We start from the raw sequence: 20,433 nt of genomic DNA, 5'->3' as shown, positions 1-20,433 counted from the left end.
CACATTTTTAAACTAGATACCCCAATGATGATTGTGGCCAAGTTTGGTTAAATTTGGCCTGTTAGTTTCAGAGGAGAATATTTTTGTAAAAGTTAACGACGACAGAAGCTTTGTCATGTATGCCTGTATAGCAGGTTTTAAGCCTCTTGCTTATACAAACAAGAATACACATGCTAAAATGTCTCCCCTTCTTCACCAACCGTTAATATTATTTTGATTGTCTTAAATATAAAGCTTTACTAAAACTATCAGATAAATTTGACATGATCCAAGAAAATGAGGTCAGATAAACCAAACTGGAATTACATATACACCTTACAATCAAATACACTTTAAATATAGTTGATCTATTGCACATCGAAGAAACAAACCTATCCATGAAAGCTTAACATTGATCAATGAACCATGAAAATAAGGCAAAGGTCAGATGAATCCTGCCAGACTGACATGTACATCTTACAATCAAAACATGCTACAAAAAATATAGATGACCTTTTGCATATAGTATCTATGAACAAACTGAATCAGAAAACTCAAGATTGACCAATGAACCATGAAATTAAGATAATAGTCAGATGATAATTTCCAGACAGACAAATACACCTTACAATCATAACACACACCAAAATGTAGTTGACCTATTGCTAATAGTATTAGAAAAACAGAATGATAACACAAAAATTTAACATTATGTAATGAACAATAAAAATAAGGTCAAGGTCAAATAAAATATGTCAGACTTGCATGTATATCGTAAAATATGTTCATACATAAAATATAGTTTACCTATTGCATACAGTATAAAAAAGACCTAAACACAAAACCTTAACTTTAACCACTGAACAATGAAAATGAGGTCAAGGTCAAGGTCAGATTACACCTTCCAAATGAACATGTACACCTAACAATCATTCCATACACAAAATATGGTAATCCCATTCCTCATAGAACCTGAGATATGGACATAACCATAACTGATCCATGAAATAAGGTCAAGGTCAAATGAAAGGCATGAAGACCTTGCAAGGTAAGCAAATATAGGTTAGCAAATGCCACTGAATCACTATCCCTATGTTAAGCTTTCTGCTATACAAGTCAGGCTCAACAAAAACAACAACTAACATACAGACATAAGACACACATTTGTTTTGATGATCATAAAAAAGTAAAAATTAAAAATTTCATTTATATTTTATGAAAATGCACTTTTATAATTCTGTATAATGTTCTCTACAACCTCAAAAGCTTCTTCAAAATCCTCCTGAAAAAGATAAACAAAAAAAATACTAACACTGTTCTGATAAATTATATTTAAATATATATTTAAATTAAAATGCATTTAAGTGTGTTCAGGTTTGCTGTTTGAAATGATTTCAGACCAGGATGTCAAAAGCAACTACATCCTTATTCTTTGTTTTTCCCCTGACATGCAATGATTACCTGAATATCTGTAACCATTGACTAAAGTTTTAGACACAAGATTTGATTTTTGTTTCTTTGCTTTTTAACAACAGGTTTTAGCACCACATTTGGGCTATTTCATGATTGTCAGTTTTAACGGTGGAGGAAGCCGTAGTGTCTGGAGAAAACCATTGACCTTTGATAGGGAAGCTAACATTGCTAGTCAATTTAGATTGGAGTATAGTGCACAAGTTTCATCTCACAACCTAAGTGTTGACTGGCTATATATAGCTAGTAACTACTTATACCACTCGGCCATCAAAGCCTCTTTTAGACATGAATCCATTATTTTCACTTTTTGTTATGTAGCTCATGTTTTCTATATTTGAATTCTTTGATTAGTTATTCTTTTTATTGATCTGAAGACATTCTTTAAATACTACAATCCTACAACTGTTCCAAAGAAAATATTCAGGGTAAAAAAAAAAAAAAATTATTTGGAGCATTTGAGGTAACAAATTTAACTATTCTGTACTTTTATTGAATTCTCAAATAAAAATAAAAAAAATGCAGTTTCAAGGTCATAAACACGTTGATATAAGGTGAGTGATTGTCTATGACAAATGATTAACCTGCGTAGTTACAGACATTCCTTCTTGTTTAATTCTAAATTCCATTTCAAACTAGAGTAAATCATGAAAAAATTTTGACGATGTCATGGTCAAATGACAAAATTATGTCTATGAGCTGATAGACAAAACACTGTTAGCGAATCAGAAGACATGTTGTGCTACATCCAAAATTAAAGTATAAACACTATTCTACATACATTGGTAACTCCATACTTGTTGTACCAATGGAGATAAGCTTTGGCAGCGAATTTGACCCTTGACCTCTCATAGACGGTCTCAAGGTATTCTACAATTGACTCTGAATTTGATGATACTGTAATAGAAGCTGTGTCTTTTGGTCCAATACTGTTAGTTTTAGCTGAAAAGATAAATCATTGAAGAGATTTAATAAATCTTCTACTGAGCAGTTGATTAGTTTTTGTTTTACACCTAATCAACATACAGATTTATGGTTTCCTATAAAAAGACAAGAACATTTGTAGTTAATTCCTAAATAGCCATTTATTCTTTTTGTGTTTTCTTTCAAAAGACACCCTTAAATTTCTGTGTTATGTGGATTCATTATTATTTGTTGGGTACCAATTTTTGTTGATTTGTGGGTACAGGGGAACCACAAAATTAAATGTTCAAAGAATGACACATTTTGTATAGGACAAAACTTGGAAAAACCACGAAATTACATATATATGGACATTTAAGTTTTCCTTAATCCATGAAAATTGGTACCCACTAAGGTAAATGAATCCACAGCAACTGTTTTACCAGATATGTTGTATGCATGACTATTGTAAGTTTAAGAAATAATTCCTGGGGACTTGATTATATCCTGATTTTGCCACGGGTTGACCCTTTATACAAAATTTTTACACTAAGTGATAGTGAGGGGTAAAATATCGACATAATGGACAACCCATAGTAAAATCACAATACATTCAAGCCCCCATGAATTATTTCCATTCTAATAGGACAAATAAGGCAATTGTTTTGGATTGAAGCGCTCTAGGTTAGGTTTGGCAAAAACCCAGGTTTTAAGAGTAATGCCCAGCCCAGTGGGAAATACTGGGAAAACCAGGGTTTTACTGGGTTTTAGTGGGTAATACTGGGCAATACTGGGTAATTTAAAATACTAGTCTGAATTTTATAGAGGATTCAGTGATCAAACACTAATCTTATACATTTAAGATATATATAACCTTTTTTTTGTCTGGATTCAGGTAAAACTGTAACTCCTAAAGCAAAAAACTTTTTTTTAAATAAATATTACTCCTATTAAGAATTAACAATTACAAAAATGAATTACATGTAAGAAAAAATACATTTAAATAATGTATCATGATGTATACATATGTACTGTCACTAATTAGTAAGTAATTATTCTGATTAGAATGCAGATTTGTTTATGTAACAATAATCAGCCCTTTCAATTTTATAAGTGTTAATGGCATGACCCCTTAGGGTGTTTATTTAGCAATATGACAAATGTATGAATGTATAACATTTAATTTAACAATTCACTTGAACATTATGGATTATTGAAACGAGGATTGGTGAGTATGTGCAAATCTCATATTCCAGCTTCATAGAAGGGAATGAAATTGAATTTTTCCTTCTTTTAGAAATGACTGTCAATGGTTATCTGAATACAAAGTATATATTTAGCAGTAATACTATGAAACTACACCAAGACTTTACTATTTTATATTAAAATAAGCTAAAAAAATCATATTGCCCAGTATTATGCCCACTATTCCCTATTTCTGGGGGTATTGCCCAGCCTGGGAACACCCAGGTTTTCCCACCCAGGAATTCCCAGGCTGGTAATACTTTGCCAACACTGCTCTAGGTGAAGGCATTATTTACCTTTCCCATACAATCGCAATAGTCCAAGCAATATATTCATATTTGCACACTGGTGTGTACTCAAAGCATTTGAAGGACATCGTGTTAGAATTTCCATTATTAGTCAAAACAAAATTGGAGTACCCTTAAGCTATTGTAGCATAGATGCTTTATGATATCAAAAGACTAATAAAGTTCAATTAATTACTATTGTTTTACTGAACAGGTCAAAGTAAAGAATAATTTTATCCAGTTTGTGAGACAGTTATCAATCATACTGTAAAATATTTGAAATTTAAATTATTTTTTTTGGTAAAAACTAATTTTGTGAGGTTTTATCAAGATGTGTTTTTTTCTTCTTCTCTCATTGGTCAGTTTAGTTTCAAACTGCTTGACAAGTGGTGAGATTAACAATAGAAAAAATTAGACGTCTACAAAAGACTATTTATCTCTAAACAAATGTAATTGTCAATGCTATGTGCTGAAGACCTTACTTGAACCTAAATTGTTTGCTTTTTATACATTTTGACCTTGATGAAGAATCGTATCATACACCTTATCACTAATCCGACTGACCCGGTCGCTTGAACCCGGTCGCTTGAACTTTTGACGACAACAACAATCACTTTTCCATTGTGGCTTCAGATATTATGTTTTATGATGTCAAAATTTTACAGGAACCTGTTTGTTATTCAGTAATGGCGGACAAATAGCGATAACATGTATTAACACTCATACCACATCTTTTTATTTCTATATTTATTTACACATACCTGTCCAGATATCTATAGGGAAGGGGTTCCAGCTGACCGTGTTGAAAGATTTACGGAACTTTTTCTCAAGCCCCTGTGTCATCTGGGGGTAAAATGTCTCTGTACTGTCACCTCGTGCTATCACTACATTACCTATACTACCAAACTGATGCTGTATAAGGAAAATATGTGAATATTCCTCTTTTCTTGAATCCATTAAATAATATACAGTTAAATCTGTTTTAAGAGACCTCTCAAGGGAGAGTAAACAAGAATGTGTCCCCAGTACACTCATGACCGATCCAACTATTATTTTTTAGGTTCAGTGGACCATAAAAAATGGGATACAATCTCTAGTTTGGCATTAAAATTAGAAAGATCATATCATAGGGAACATGTTTACTAAGTTTCAAGTTGATGGACTTCATCAAAAACTACCTCGACCAAAAACTTAAACCTGAAGCCGGACAAATGAACAATTGGATGCACTGACCAGAAAACATAATGCCAATGAATGGGACATAATAAAAAGTGGTCTCATAAAACTGCACATAATTTGTGAATTTGGGGCTTTAAAGGTGACAATGCGGTATGGGCCTGTACATTGTTGAAGGCCTTACAGTGACCTGAAGTTGTAAATTTTTGTGTTATTTGGTCTAGTGGAGAGTTGTCTCATTGGCAATCATATCACATCTTCTATTTTATATGTACTGTATTTTTGTTTTCTTTAATTTTTTAGGCAGTTCCTAACACTTATTAATTTGATCTCTATTCTTTAAATTGCAGCTGTACCAACCAAAAGTCCATATTTATCTTTTTAGTTTTTTTGCCCATTTTTTTATATACCTTTTTTCTTTTGCTTTTTATTCTCTTTTCAGTAAATTGTTTGTAATTGATTTGCCTATAAGGATTAGGAAATAAACATATTTGATTTGATTGATTTGATTTTGTAAACCTAATTGTGACCCTGATACTAATTATATATATAATATATAAGGATACTACATTTCCTTTGCTATCATGTCGTCTAATGCCTTGACTCATCTGTTTCTGTAGTCCTGCCCAAGACAGCTTACTGTTATAGTAAATATAAAAAAATGTTTGATTAGTATTGTACATCTCCTACAAATTGGAGCACCACTATATGTGAAGCTAAAACTACTAAAGTTAATTTAGAAATTATTGGGATGTTTTTATTTTTGCGAAAAATGTGACAAGGTAATAATTGTAATCATTTAAACTTGAATTCAGAAATATTCTATATGAATTAAACAGGATTTTTCTGAATAGCACAAAATTAAAATCGCAATAATAAATGCATGCAATTAACTTCTGAATTTATAGTACAAAATGAAGACAATTTTGCAAATTATTTTCGACATCCTTTCAAAAATAATATTTTTCAATAGTTATCAGATAAGTTTTTTCAGGTCCAGAAGGTGCTTGTACATACTGTACAATCAAAAAATATTGTGAGGTTTCAACTGTGAGATATTTATAACTGTAAATAACGTGACTGCATGAGATTTGTAATTATAAGAAATCACATTTTGATATCAAATGCATATACATGTATTTATATGCAGATTATCCTGAAATAGCACAAATAATCTTGTATTTGTTTCCCTACTTCAAGAATCACACCAATAAATGCACTCATTAATTTCTGAATTTACAGTAAATGTTTGACTTTAATAATTAACTTGCCTCTTAGCTATATGATGGACCTGTACAAATTTATTTGCAGGAAGAGGACAAACGGATCTTATCATCTCCCAAGGTTCCATACCAATACTTGGTCCACTAAAAAAGTAAAAAATATGAACTTTCAATTAGAATACAAAAATTTTGGTTCAATTACTAGATAGGGGTCAATCAAAACTTTTTAAAAACTTTTTGTAACAGGAATCAAATATTTTACATGGAGAGGACAACATTTTTTTTTCATTTTTAATGGAAGGGGAGACAACCAAGCCTTTTAAATTATTGTAAGCAAGTGAACATGTTTTACAGTTTTGAGACTATTTACATCCTTTAATCATTTAACATAAGGGGAAGCAATTCATTCCTTGTTTGTGAAATAATGGGCATCATTTAGCTTGTTTAAAGGGGTTATTATTTTCTACACATTTTTCTAAAACAAATGATTGCATCAAACCTGAAAGTGTAAGCATATGACTATGACGTATATGTATGCCCCTTAGTATACATGAGGGGACTATTTCTAAGAATTTGTGTATAGTGTGATTTTTTTTACTGTATTAAAATAAATCTCTATGCTGAAAAACTGTTTATTTTTTAATCTTTAAAGAAGGTACCATAAAAAAAAAACATTTTATGAGTAAGGGGAGACAATTCAAACTATTTTTCATGTCAGTATTATACAAATTCTTTTCTAATTTATAAACAGACAAATCCAATGTTTTTGGTATGCCACCAAATTAACATTAGGTATTTGTATACTTCATGAAATTATGGTTTTGTTTTTATTATTCATATGTAAAAGAGTAATATTAAAATAAATCTTTTAATTGTAAGGGGAGATAATCTAACCTTTTTGGTGTCATGGTATCTGTGGGCAGGACTACTCCACCTAGAGAAGTAGCTATAGAGGTGTTCATAGCATCAAAGGAAACATGGTCACTTTATATAAGGGAGATAATCTAACCTTTTTGGTGTCATGATATCTGTGGGCAGGAATACTCCACCTAGAGAAGAGGCTATATAGGTGTTCATGGCATCAAAAGAAACATGGACACTTTATGTAAAAGGAGATAATCTAACCTTTTTGGTGTCATGGTATCTGTGGGCAGGAATACTCCACCTAGAGCAGAGGCTATAGAGGTGTTCATGGCATCAAAAGAAACACTCTCCATCTTTCTCTGCAGTTTTCCCAGAACATCATCGTTATAAGTCAGAACAACACAGTCAGTATTCCTGAAAAAGAATAATATTTGTCTTTATAAATATATTTCTGAAACAAAAACTGCATTTGTAAAAGATTATTTTGATTTTAAAATATCCATAGTTTGGCTATAAATTTGATAAAATATTTAGGAATAGTTGAAAAAATATATATAAAAATGTTGAGAAAAAGAAGAAACTGCCAATAAAAAACAAACCAAAAAACTGTTCAATATTTTTTGTGTATTCAAATATTTTAAAATTTCTAAAACCAAATCTATTTCGTGATTTCGTTTTCTTTTTTTTCTTGTTTCTTATTTTTCTTTAATATCATATTAAAATGATGTTATGTTAGAAGATTTTAAGCTTATCATAAAATGTCCCAAATATTACATGTTATTTTACCTTTGAAGGTATGACAGTGTTAGCAAAGCATTATAGTTCTGTAACGGACTTTCTCCTGTCAAACATGGTGCCACAGTACAGGAAATCAGATGGTTCATGGGATATTCCTCTCTCATGGCCTCACAAAGATGAGATCCTAATCCTAAAAATATACAAATATATGTAAGGTTATGTTTAGGAATGATGCTGCACAGTACAAGAAATCAGATAGTTCATGAGATATTCCTCCCTCATGGCCTCACAAAGATGAGATCCTAATCCTAAAAAATATACAAATATATGTAAGGTTAGTTTAGGAATGATGCTGCACAGTACAGGAGATCAGATGGTTCATGAGATATTCCTCCCTCATGGCCTCACAAAGATGAGATCCTAATCCTAAAAAATATACAAATATATGTAAGGTTAGTTTAGGAATGATGCTGCACAGTACAGGAGATCAGATGGTTCATGAGATATTCCTCCCTCATGGCCTCACAAAGATGAGATCCTAATCCTAAAAAATATACAAATATATGTAAGGTTAGTTTAGGAATGATGCTGCACAGTACAGGAGATCAGATGGTTCATGGGATATTCCTCCCTCATGGCCATGGCCTCACACAAACGAGATCCTAATCCTAAAAAATATACAAATATATGTAAGGTTATGTTTAGGAATGATGCTGCACAGTACAGGAAATAAAATGGTTCATGGGATATTCCTCCTTCATGGCCTCACACAAACTAGATCCTAATCCTAAAAATATAGAAATCTATGTAAAGTTCTGTTTGAAAATGACCCCAACAGTACAATAATAATTGGATAATCTCTTTTCTTAGAATATATAGATCTCTATAAAGTTGAGTTAGATATTTCCTCAAATCACAACGACACAACAAAAAGGAAAATCATGTGATTGGTTTGGGTTGTCTCCCTTTGTCTAATTATTTTACATCATGATATATATGGTTAAATGATAATGAAACTAAATGTTTCAGAACGACACAAATGGCCCCGTCCCTGTATCTGCAATTTCAACACTACATGTGGACACAAATATGCATGGATAGTATCAAGCTCTAAAGACCAATACTAGTTTAATGAAAACTTTCCTTGATCAATGACTAATTAAATTTCAAACTATCAGCAAACTAGTTTAATGAAAACTTTCCTTGATCAATGACTAATTAAATTTCAAACTATCAGCAAACAGGAAGTGGATGTATTGCAGATCTAACAAGATGACATGAAAATCAGCCTAGCAGAACGAAACATAAACTTGATCCGTAACTTATCATGGTAGTCTCACATATCAAAAATCAGCTCAAAATCTGAAGGCGTATAGATAAATTAACTGCGATTTTCAACAATTTATCAAAGTTAAATACCCATAATTTCAACAACAAAAAAGCAGAGTGAACTTAAACGGGAACTTAATCTGTAACTCATCATGGTTAACTCACATACCAAAAATCTGCCCAATATCTGAAGGAGTTAAGAAATTAAGTCTGTATAAATGTGATTTTCTTCTATTTATCAAAGTCCAAAGCCTGTAATTAAGGCAATAATAAGCGGCTTGAAACATAACTTTAACTTGTTCTGTAACTCGTCATGGTTAACTCACATACCAAACATTAGTCCAATATCTGAAGGCGCATAGGTAAAAAGTCTGTATAACAGAGATTTTCAGCAATTTATTGGAGTCCAAAGCCTGTAATTTCTGCAAAAATTAGTGGAGTAGAACAAAACTTAAACTTGAAAGAAAGGTTTGTTGCAGAATGGCGGACAAGGGTAAAACTATATGGCCATAAAAAAAGTTTGTGAAATATAGGATGCTGATTCATTTCATTTTTTTTAAGTATGGACTTCAATGTTTAAGTATATGAACATGTAGATTTTGTTAAAAAAAGAAGTATTTTATTTTAAAGTTGATATATCATTGTCATGATTATGCAGATTATAATTTTACAAGCCAGTTTTAGCCAAAAATCAATCATGGCATTGATGAAACTTGGAAATGTCAAAAAAAATTGTTGTTTCATTGACATGAGCTTTAGTACCTACATACATACAAATACCAACCTGACCCTGTTCCACCAGTCAAACTATGCATCATAATACAACCACTGTACATGTCACATCTGTAAAAAAATAAAATTCTTAGAACAAGGCTTATTTTGATATACTGTAAGGGCACCTGTAAAAATATAAAACAACACGTTTAATAATTTATTGCGTCCGAAGCGCTTTTCTGGATTTACCTTCATCGGGAACGCTCAAAGCCAAACATTTGAAATCCGAAGATGTATAAGTACCGAAAATCGTTGAAGAGCTATATGTTAAAAATACCTAAAATAAATAGCCAAATTCATCTAAAGCCAACTTTGCCTGAGGGAGTTGAAACCTTAGTTTCATAATAATTTCAAAATTTATAAACAGACAATTTTAGTAAAGTTTGTTTAATCATGTCAGTACCGAAGCACTGACTACTGAGCTGATGATACCCTCGGGGACTGATAGTCCACCAGCAGAGGTATCCACCCAGTGATGTAAAAATATAAAACAACACGTTTAATAATTTATTGCGTCCGAAGCGCTTTTCTGGATTTACCTTCATCGGGAACGCTCAAAGCCAAACATTTGAAATCCGAAGATGTATAAGTACCGAAAATCGTTGAAGAGCTATATGTTAAAAATACCTAAAATAAATAGCCAAATTCATCTAAAGCCAACTTTGCCTGAGGGAGTTGAAACCTTAGTTTCATAATAATTTCAAAATTTATAAACGGACAATTTTAGTAAAGTTTGTTTAATCATGTCAGTACCGAAGCACTGACTACTGAGCTGATGATACCCTCGGGGACTGATAGTCCACCAGCAGAGGTATCTTACTGTGGCAGATTTTGTTGACCTCTAAAGGTCTTTGAATTTTCTGTGTTGTTCAGTTATATTGAATAATTAATTTAAATAATTATACATAAATATATCAAACAGTTAATACCATAGATTTATTTAATTCATTTTTGTGAGCACCTGTTTTCTTGGAACTAGGAAAAAATTTAATGTTAGCAGAATTTCACAATTGTGTCAGTAAGCATGGTAAGCATCCAAGCCTATAAAAATATGTATTATTTTACACTTTAATTCTTGGTTCACCTTTACCCACAATATGTAATTTATGCTGATGACAAATCTATGTTTCTCTTTGATGAATTGTTTGATGAATTGATAAGAAATAAAAATGTTTTTTGGTTTTCTGATGTTTTTTCTAGACTGTTTTGTCTATGGCCGCATTATTTTGTCTTTGATTTGTAGTTTGAATATCCCTTGGGCATCTTCCAACTCTTTGTTTTAAAATTAACAATATTATTATGATTATTTCCCTTTGACCTATACAAGAATTAGTGGCATATGGCAAAAAAAATTACTTTTGGCAAGTGGCAACATATTAGCCTTAAGGGGGCTCGCGGGTCTAAATCAAATTTTTTATTTAATATAGGATTTCTCTATATTTTTCTATAAATGAACTTTATCTTAAACCTAATAGAAAAATAAAATAAAATAATGGGGTCACCGTTCATTTACGCTCACAATCTGCCTTCAAAAGAAGCATACATTTTTGTAAATGTCCGTTTTTTCTGTTGAACTAATAGTAGAAAAAGCGGTAATATCGAAATAAAAAAATAACTAAATTACAGAAATCGCTTAGATTTTACAATTATTTAGTTTATGTACAGCTTCTTTGAAAACAAGAATAAAAAATACAGGTCACCGATGAGTTAAAAAAGATATTTCAATTTTAATGCCAAAAAATGGCATTTTTGCACCAAAGGGAGATAATTTGGAGCATTTTCAATGGTATCTACATTTTAAAAGTCACCTGGGGCCAACATGAATTGATTTTTTTGGAATGATTTTTGTACCATATGATAAAGTCACAACTACTAAAGGTTATAAATAAAAATTGTAATGAAAAATAAATGTTTAATTTTTTTCTGAAAATCTTATACCCGCGAGCCTCCTTAATTGCTTATTTTATAGTTTTGTCCTTGTGTTTGAAATTCAAATTTACATTTGAAAGTCAGTTATCAATTCCTTGCTCCACAGTGCAATACTTGTCAATTGGGCTTTAGGGCTGTATAAAGAATTATGAAGGACCATTACTTATGTATTTATAGGTGTAATTTAAAATGACCCCACCCCAGATCTCCTTTTATAACATAAAAATTACAGCAAATTGAAAAATTGTTCTGCATTCTGATCAAAAGACAAAAATATATAAATATAAAAATCAAAATAACAATTTTAGCAATACTAACATGACTATTGTTATTACATTTTCTGAAATAAAATATTATTACCTCTCAATTTCTTTCCTGACTTGGTTGGCAGTATCATCTAGTATGTGATCCTCTCCACTCTTCTTCAGTCCATGGTAACCTATAAATTATTAAAGAAAACATTTGTGAGTCTTTCAAGGAAAAAATGCTTTGAAGATCATCCCCACATAATATATGCATGTCCATGTTTATACTGGAATTGTCAGATAAATAATTTAATAGTAGATGCAACTTGCATATTCTGTAATTGAATGTGAGCAAATTTTGTTGAAATCACTCTAGAAACTGTTGTCAGTAACAGTTATTATTCATCTATCACAAAAATAAATGCATGCAGATGTTTCTGAAGTTACATATGAATTTTATCATATCTTTTTCACAATGACAACAGATATGTTGCACGTCATAAGTTCTCTTTTCCTCAAATCTGACTAAATTAGACAAGGAGTTTGTGTGTAAATGAGCAACACAACGGGTGTCATACGTAGAGCAGGTTCTGCTTACTCTTCTGTAACATCTGAGTTCACCCCTAGTACATGAGCAACACAATGGGTGTCATATGTAGAGCAGGTTCTGCTTACTCTTCTGTAGCTTCTGAGATCACCCCTAGTACATGAGCAACACAATGGGTGTCATACGTAGAGCAGGTTCTGCTTACTCTTCTGTAACATCTGAGATCACCCCTAGTACATGAGCAACACAATGGGTGTCATACGTAGAGCAGGTTCTGCTTACTCTTCTGTAGCATCTGAGATCACCCCTAGTACATGAGCAACACAATGGGTGTCATATGTAGAGCAGGTTCTGCTTACTCTTCTGTAACATCTGAGATCACCCCTAGTACATGAGCAACACAATGGGTGTCATATGTAGAGCAGGTTCTGCTTACTCTTCTGTAGCATCTGAGATCACCCCTAGTACATGAGCAACACAATGGGTGTCATATGTAGAGCAGGTTCTGCTTACTCTTCTGTAACATCTGAGATCACCCCTAGTACATGAGCAACACAATGGGTGTCATACGTAGAGCAGGTTCTGCTTACTCTTCTGTAGCTTCTGAGATCACCCCTAGTACATGAGCAACACAACGGGTGTCATACGTAGAGCAGGTTCTGCTTACTCTTCTGTAACATCTGAGATCACCCCTAGTACATGAGCAACACAACGGGTGTCATACGTAGAGCAGGTTCTGCTTACTCTTCTGTAACATCTGAGATCACCCCTAGTACATGAGCAACACAACGGGTGTCATACGTAGAGCAGGTTCTGCTTACTCTTCTGTAACATCTGAGATCACCCCTAGTACATGAGCAACACAATGGGTGTCATACGTAGAGCAGGTTCTGCTTACTCTTCTGTAACATCTGAGTTCACCCCTAGTACATGAGCAACACAATGGGTGTCATATGTAGAGCAGGTTCTGCTTACTCTTCTGTAGCTTCTGAGATCACCCCTAGTACATGAGCAACACAACGGGTGTCATATGTAGAGCAGGTTCTGCTTACTCTTCTGTAGCTTCTGAGATCACCCCTAGTACATGAGCAACACAACGGGTGTCATACGTAGAGCAGGTTCTGCTTACTCTTCTGTAACATCTGAGTTCACCCCTAGTACATGAGCAACACAATGGGTGTTATATGTAGAGCAGGTTCTGCTTACTCTTCTGTAGCTTCTGAGTTCACCCCTAGTACATGAGCAACACAATGGGTGTCATATGTAGAGCAGGTTCTGCTTACTCTTCTGTAACATCTGAGATCACCCCTAGTACATGAGCAACACAATGGGTGTCATACGTAGAGCAGGTTCTGCTTACTCTTCTGTAACATCTGAGATCACCCCTAGTACATGAGCAACACAATGGGTGTCATACGTAGAGCAGGTTCTGCTTACTCTTCTGTAACATCTGAGTTCACCCCTAGTACATGAGCAACACAATAGGTGTCATATGTAGAGCAGGTTCTGCTTACTCTTCTGTAGCTTCTGAGATCACCCTTAGTACATGAGCAACACAATGGGTGTCATATGTAGAGCAGGTTCTGCTTACTCTTCTGTAACATCTGAGATCACCCCTAGTACATGAGCAACACAATGGGTGTTATATGTAGAGCAGGTTCTGCTTACTCTTCTGTAGCTTCTGTGATCACCCTTAGTACATGAGCAACACAATGGGTGTCATATGTAGAGCAGGTTCTGCTTACTCTTCTGTAGCATCTGAGATCACCCTTAGTACATGAGCAACACAATGGGTGTCATATGTAGAGCAGGTTCTGCTTACTCTTCTGTAACATCTGAGATCACCCCTGGTTTTTGTACGGATTTCTTTTGTTTAGTCTGAAAAGTTGTCTATTTTGTGTTTCGAGCATAAAATGTATTTCCATGGCGTTGTTAGTTTGTTTTCGATTTGTGTGAGTTTGAACATCCGTTTGTTCTGTAACCTTTGCCTCTCTTTTATCAAAGCCAATGAAAAAAAAAAATTGCATCAATTATAACCCCAACACTATTTACATCCAATCACAAAAGTTTACAGTGATTTACTCAATAACCTGTAAAAGTGATTTGTTTATCATGTTTATTTCCTCAACATATGTTCCTTTGTATCTACAGCGCTTTTTTAGAATAAATAGATTTAAGAAGATGTGGTATGAGTGCCAATGAAACAACTGTCCAAAAAGTCACAACTTATAAAAGCAAACCATTATTTGTCAAAGAATATATTGTTTAATGTCTATGTTCTTCTGTGTATCTTTAGTGCTTTATCAACAAAAATGTATATATGGATACATATATTGAAAGGAGGGAGATAACTCTTGCTTTATCATGACAACAAACCTAATGCCCAATTTGTTCCTCTTCCTCTCTTCCCAGATACAATATTTCCATCTCTGAAAAAATCAAATATTTTCAGGTACATGTAATTGTTTGTTGCTGTAGACATGGTAGATCATTTTAATTTTGTTATCATTTCTACATACAGAAAGTTGTTAGCATTCTCATTTGAATTGTTTTACATGTATCATCTTGGGGCAATTTATAGCTTGCTATTCTGTTATTGGGTTTGCTCATGAAATTGTATGGTGACCAGACATCATTGCTGATTCTATGTCATTTGTTCTTTGGTGGACAGTTACAAGTGTCATTTCCAATCACACCACATCTTATTTTCTATTGTCTATAGCATTTTGTACCATTGCAAGTTTTTATTATTGCCAAAACTGTGATGAGATCCAGGCGTCCAAAAAAAAACCCAACAACATGCATTTCAATTCTAGATCCTGTTGATAGCATTTTCTAATAAAATTGGTATATTGTAATAATAATGATAATAAATATCCCATTAGACATGTTAGACAGTAATAATGAGTATATTGTAGAACAATCACAATAATAAATGCAATTTCTGATTTGTCTGTTTACTTGTTTTACCTTAATTTAAGACCTTTGCAAGCCTTTTGTACAACTTTTGGCTCACTATCTACATGTACAGATCTTTGTTTTCCATCAGGGTGTATAAAAGTGTGTCTGAAATAGAAAAACATAGGTGATGGTCATGATGGTAAAATAAAAAGACAGAAAATATATATCATCTTAGCCTTACTCCTTTGATATCAATGTACATGTATGCATCAGGGCTCACACATACAGTTGTACACTTCAGAATCATAGGGAGAAGTGACTTCTCTTTTTGAAGTTGATAGGGAGAAGTAATGAGATTCATGAAATTTTAAAAAGAAGTACTCATTCACTATATACATATTGTTAATACTCGGAGACGTAATAACTGTACGGGGTGCAAATTTGACTTGCAGCCAGTGTGCCGAAGTGACTAGATTTTTATTTTTTGTGTACCCTTCATGAACAGCTTTGTCTTGTGATGTTTTCTTCCAGAAAGCCTTTCCTATTTGGTTTCCGCATTGACCGACATGAAGAAATACTGCTGACATCTTCAGTTAAAATCGTCATTGTTCATCACATTGCCGTAGTCCTGCAAAATAATGTATAATTGAAAACAGATCGAAATCCGAAATTTGAATTTCAACCGGATGTTATGAATAAAATTAAAAATGAAAAAAAACTCCGGTAAAAAGTTTCCGCGTTTAATATCTTCAATATGAAAATAGAAGCCCCTCACGGGGGAGTCCAAAATCGTAAAAATTTTCTGTCAATATTATCACATAATCATTATTTTTTTTTAAACAAATAACAAAAATAATCAAAAAAAGAGTCCTAGATATCAAATACTCAAATCATCATATAAAACATTTGGTATGGTTCTGTTCTGTTCTGTTCTGGTATACACCTCCGTTTTATCGGAGCACTCCACTTGTCGAATGAGTATTAAAAAATTTTGAATACTTAACCGAAAAAGCGGATATTTTTGCGGCACTTTGATTTACCACTATATGAATAAATAAATTTTACAATCTAGTAATTTCTAGCCAATAGATGCCCTGCCAAGTCAAATGTTAAATTGTATCATATTATTTTGTATATTGATATTCATAGACTGAACGAGTTAACCTGGGACAGTGGTATAACAGTACAACAATAGAACGAAATTACAATTTTTGTTTTTTCTTACAATTAAGAAATATATCATGTATACTGCATGCAATTATAGAGATATTTTCATAGCTAACCCCAACTGAAAAACCTTATTGTAACCTACTTCTAGTAGGTATGTGTTATAAAATTATCACAACAAGCTTTCTGGTTAAGTCGTTTGTTGCTGTCTCTTTGATACTTGTAAATTCATAATCTTTAATGTTGTAATAATTGCCACACAAAACAGTTGTACTAGTTACCTGTTTAACAAATAAACATCTTCCAATTGACAATACCATTGATTTTCTGATAGGCCAACATATATAAGTAAGAATCAATGCTATTCAATAAATTGAAATCCTACAAGATGTACACAACTAACACATTATTCAATGCTATTTCGTAAGCATAATTATCAAGGGACATAACTCAGTCCTATTGAGATTTGAGAAGCATGGCATCCCACTTCTCAGCCACTCTCATTTAAACAAATCTTGATGTTATACGTTGATTAAGGGAGCTACTATTTGATTTTTAGGCCGGTGAAGAAAAAAAAGGGGGTCTAGGATGTAAAATTGTGTTTTTATTCTTTTGTCCAATCTGTCCTGCCTTTTTATTTTTCATTCTATTCGATCCTATACCTTTTTTATGAGATTATCCTGACTTTTGTTTCTACATAAACTGTCAAGTGTCACATCCTAAATTTCTTAAATCAAAACTCCTGGCTTGCCTTTTTTCGAAGCTTCATCCTAAATCCCCCTAAAATCAAATTGTAGCTTCCTTGGGCATTAAGTTTCCTGAATTAAATTCTTTCATATATTTCGTGTTCGGGCCTTTTACAAAATGTATAATATACTAAGCGGTATGTGGGTCATTTTCAAAAAATGTCGAATTTTCAGTACACCCATGCTAAAATTTTTATTTCTAATGGAAATTTCAGTTGTAATGGTTTAAATGAAAGCTTGTCGGATTTGTGATTCAGAACATTAATAATCAACACACCTTACATCTATTTTGATAAGATTAAACTGCATTTAAGGCCGATTTGGGGGATATTTCTGTGCGTACATTGTCAGAAAAACACATTTCAAATGATTTTTTTTCCGATTTTCTGATCGCCTTGATATCTGCAAAAGGGACTTTTTAAGAACGTTAATTATAATTCTAACGAAAAATCGTAGCTTCTTTATCATTGTATGTAACAGATTATCTACAAACTAAATTCAATCAGCGTACAGGGGGTTCATGTCTATCCTGTTACCGCTACTAAAATCAGTCGTTAAATTATTCTCCCTATGATTTCAAAAATGCAAAGTAAAATTTATATTTAAAACGCCTCGTTTCTTGAACGACAGTGTAGAGAAAAGAAATTTCAAGACATTTAGTGAAAAAAAAGCGTACTTTTTTTCATGTCTATGCTGTTACCAACCATTTTGATTAATTACACTAACAGTATGTTTGTAAAAAGTGCAATAACGTGTTGGAAACCAAATTCACAATAGAAAACCATAATCACTTCACCAAAGGGAGTAGTTATTTCACAACAGCAATCAAAAACGAAGAAATTTGTCTATCCTGTTATGTCTATCCTGTTACTATGGTTGCTATGGCTACAGTAACAGGATAGACAATTATAGACAAAAACGTCGTTAATTTTTTTATCTTAACATGTAGGTGGAAAACGAATGAAATATTCCATTGTTTGAACTCATCTTAAGATTATAACGTCTTAATCTTCCCAATTAAGCATTTGCAGGTGCAATACTGATATCGGTAACAGGATAGACAAAAAGGTAACAGGATAGACTTTTATATAGTGATATATCAGAAACGTACGTTCCTGTTACCAACGAAATAAAGAGAAAAGTAAATTAACTTATGAGGGATTTACTTGATGTTGTGTTTATTTGAAAGGGTGCAAAAAGGCCGAACAATATAAATTGCTATCTTAGACTTGCATTACTGGTGGTAATTTTTACAACCTTTGAAAACCAATTTTTAGAGCCATTTTTCAGTACAACCTAGAAAATTGGCAAATAATCTATTATTTTACAGAATGAATATATATAGAAGTTTATTCTCTTGAAAACCATCTAATTGGTAACGTAAAATAAGCTTAACATTTTATCTAAACCTTTTTCTTAATAACCCAAAATTTCTGAAAATGGTAACAGGATAGACAAAATATTGTACCACCGATCAAAAAATATTTCAAGATATTCTTGTATGACATCATTAAGATTGCACCTTTTAATATGTTGTTCTTAAAGTACTGTTTTTCAATTTCAAATTCGACATTTTTTTAAAATGACCCGTGTGATTTTTTCTCGTTGTTGAATGCCGTACGGAATTCCGTCTGTGTTTTGAAACTCTATTGATCGACACTATAACGTGTCTTACTATTGCTGATAGTTCAGTTTGTTTTTTTTTTTTTTATCTTTTTTTATTATCTGTTTTCGCCAGAGACTTTCCATACTTACTATAGAAAGTTCCTGGTTTTCGCGTTATATATAAAATATTTAGATATGAATGCATTTTTAATTTAGTGTGAATTTGACAGTAAAAAAATTCTTTCCGTATTTTACATGAAATGATCATTTATGATGGTCTGAATGGGGTTTCGCAAATAAAGAATAAAGAATAGAGAATACTGGCCTTGAAGTCATTAAACTTTCGAGTAAGTTTTGTGTACTCATACTCGAAAATCAACCAATCAAAATGCTGGATTTCATATTTCGAGCATGAATTTTGTGCTCCGAGCACTGAGCCAAGTTTTATGTCTTCAACCCCTGGGCGCCAACATATAACGTGTAGAGAAGATTGGGGACCGGAGGTCAAATATAAAGAATATAACATAACGGAGTGCTACCCTACAATATAAAATAAAGAAAATGGAGATGAATGAGGAGCTAACATTATTATACTGTTTTGTAGTCGACTGATTTTCTCACACATTTCACTTATAAATACATGTATGTAGATTTATGACCTTCTGCTGTTGTGTTTTTTTATTTTGGTCGGGTTGTTGTCTCTTTGACACATTCCCCATTTCCATTCTCAATTTTATTAGTCTAAACTGAGTTTTACTTAGGTATTGGCTTGTTTTTGTTTGTTCTATAAGAGACTTGAGGTACAGGGATGGCTGAGATCTCGTAAACATGTTAAAATCCGCTTTACATTTGCGCATGTGTCAAGCCAGGAGCCTCTGGTCTTTGTTAGTCTGGTGTTATCTTTTTAAATTTCGGTTCATTTATGGGCGTTTTTCAATAAAAGCGTAACTTTAAGACCTAAAAAAATGGAAAATCAACTTGTCTAAAATTTAATTTCAAGAGTTATTTTGAATACCTCTATTATAGACCTGTTTGTAAAACAAAAATTGCAATCTTAAATATTCTTTAAAATGATATTATTTTCATAATTTGTGTACTGTTTCGTTGGGGACTTTTGTCCCCTACGAAACTTCTTCTAAACGCACATATTTTTTGCAATCTTAAATGTTTCCTATAGACATTCCAGTTTGTTTACTTTAAATACTAGAAAAATCTCATTTTTTTTCTGAATTCGAAACCCATTTTTATCGATAAAGATTAGACAGTACTTCACATATGAAGGTACAACTCATGTTACGTAGTGGA

The 20,433-nt window shown here is 32.7% G+C and overlaps 1 protein-coding gene across 1 annotated transcript; it reads right to left on the bottom strand.

Moving 5' to 3' along the window:
* Window positions 1-1,172: 1,172 nt before the first annotated feature.
* On the bottom strand, window positions 1,173-16,310 carry LOC143059613 (tubulin delta chain-like). Its single transcript, XM_076233130.1, has 12 exons — window positions 16,103-16,310; window positions 15,680-15,775; window positions 15,086-15,138; window positions 12,278-12,356; window positions 9,999-10,057; window positions 7,934-8,075; window positions 7,409-7,561; window positions 6,332-6,427; window positions 5,627-5,699; window positions 4,646-4,790; window positions 2,231-2,391; window positions 1,173-1,261 (listed from the first exon to the last, which is right to left on the bottom strand). Exons 1-12 carry the CDS (start codon window positions 16,195-16,197, stop codon window positions 1,193-1,195), a joined length of 1,221 nt encoding a protein of 406 aa, XP_076089245.1. The 5' UTR covers window positions 16,198-16,310; the 3' UTR covers window positions 1,173-1,192.
* Between the last annotated feature and the right edge of the window lie 4,123 nt (window positions 16,311-20,433).

The sequence above is a fragment of the Mytilus galloprovincialis genome, chromosome 14, assembly GCF_965363235.1.
Source record: "Mytilus galloprovincialis chromosome 14, xbMytGall1.hap1.1, whole genome shotgun sequence".
Taxonomy (NCBI): Eukaryota; Metazoa; Mollusca; class Bivalvia; order Mytilida; family Mytilidae; genus Mytilus; species Mytilus galloprovincialis.
The sequence above is the reverse complement of the archived record's forward strand: the minus strand, read 5'-3'. Positions and strand labels throughout refer to the sequence as shown.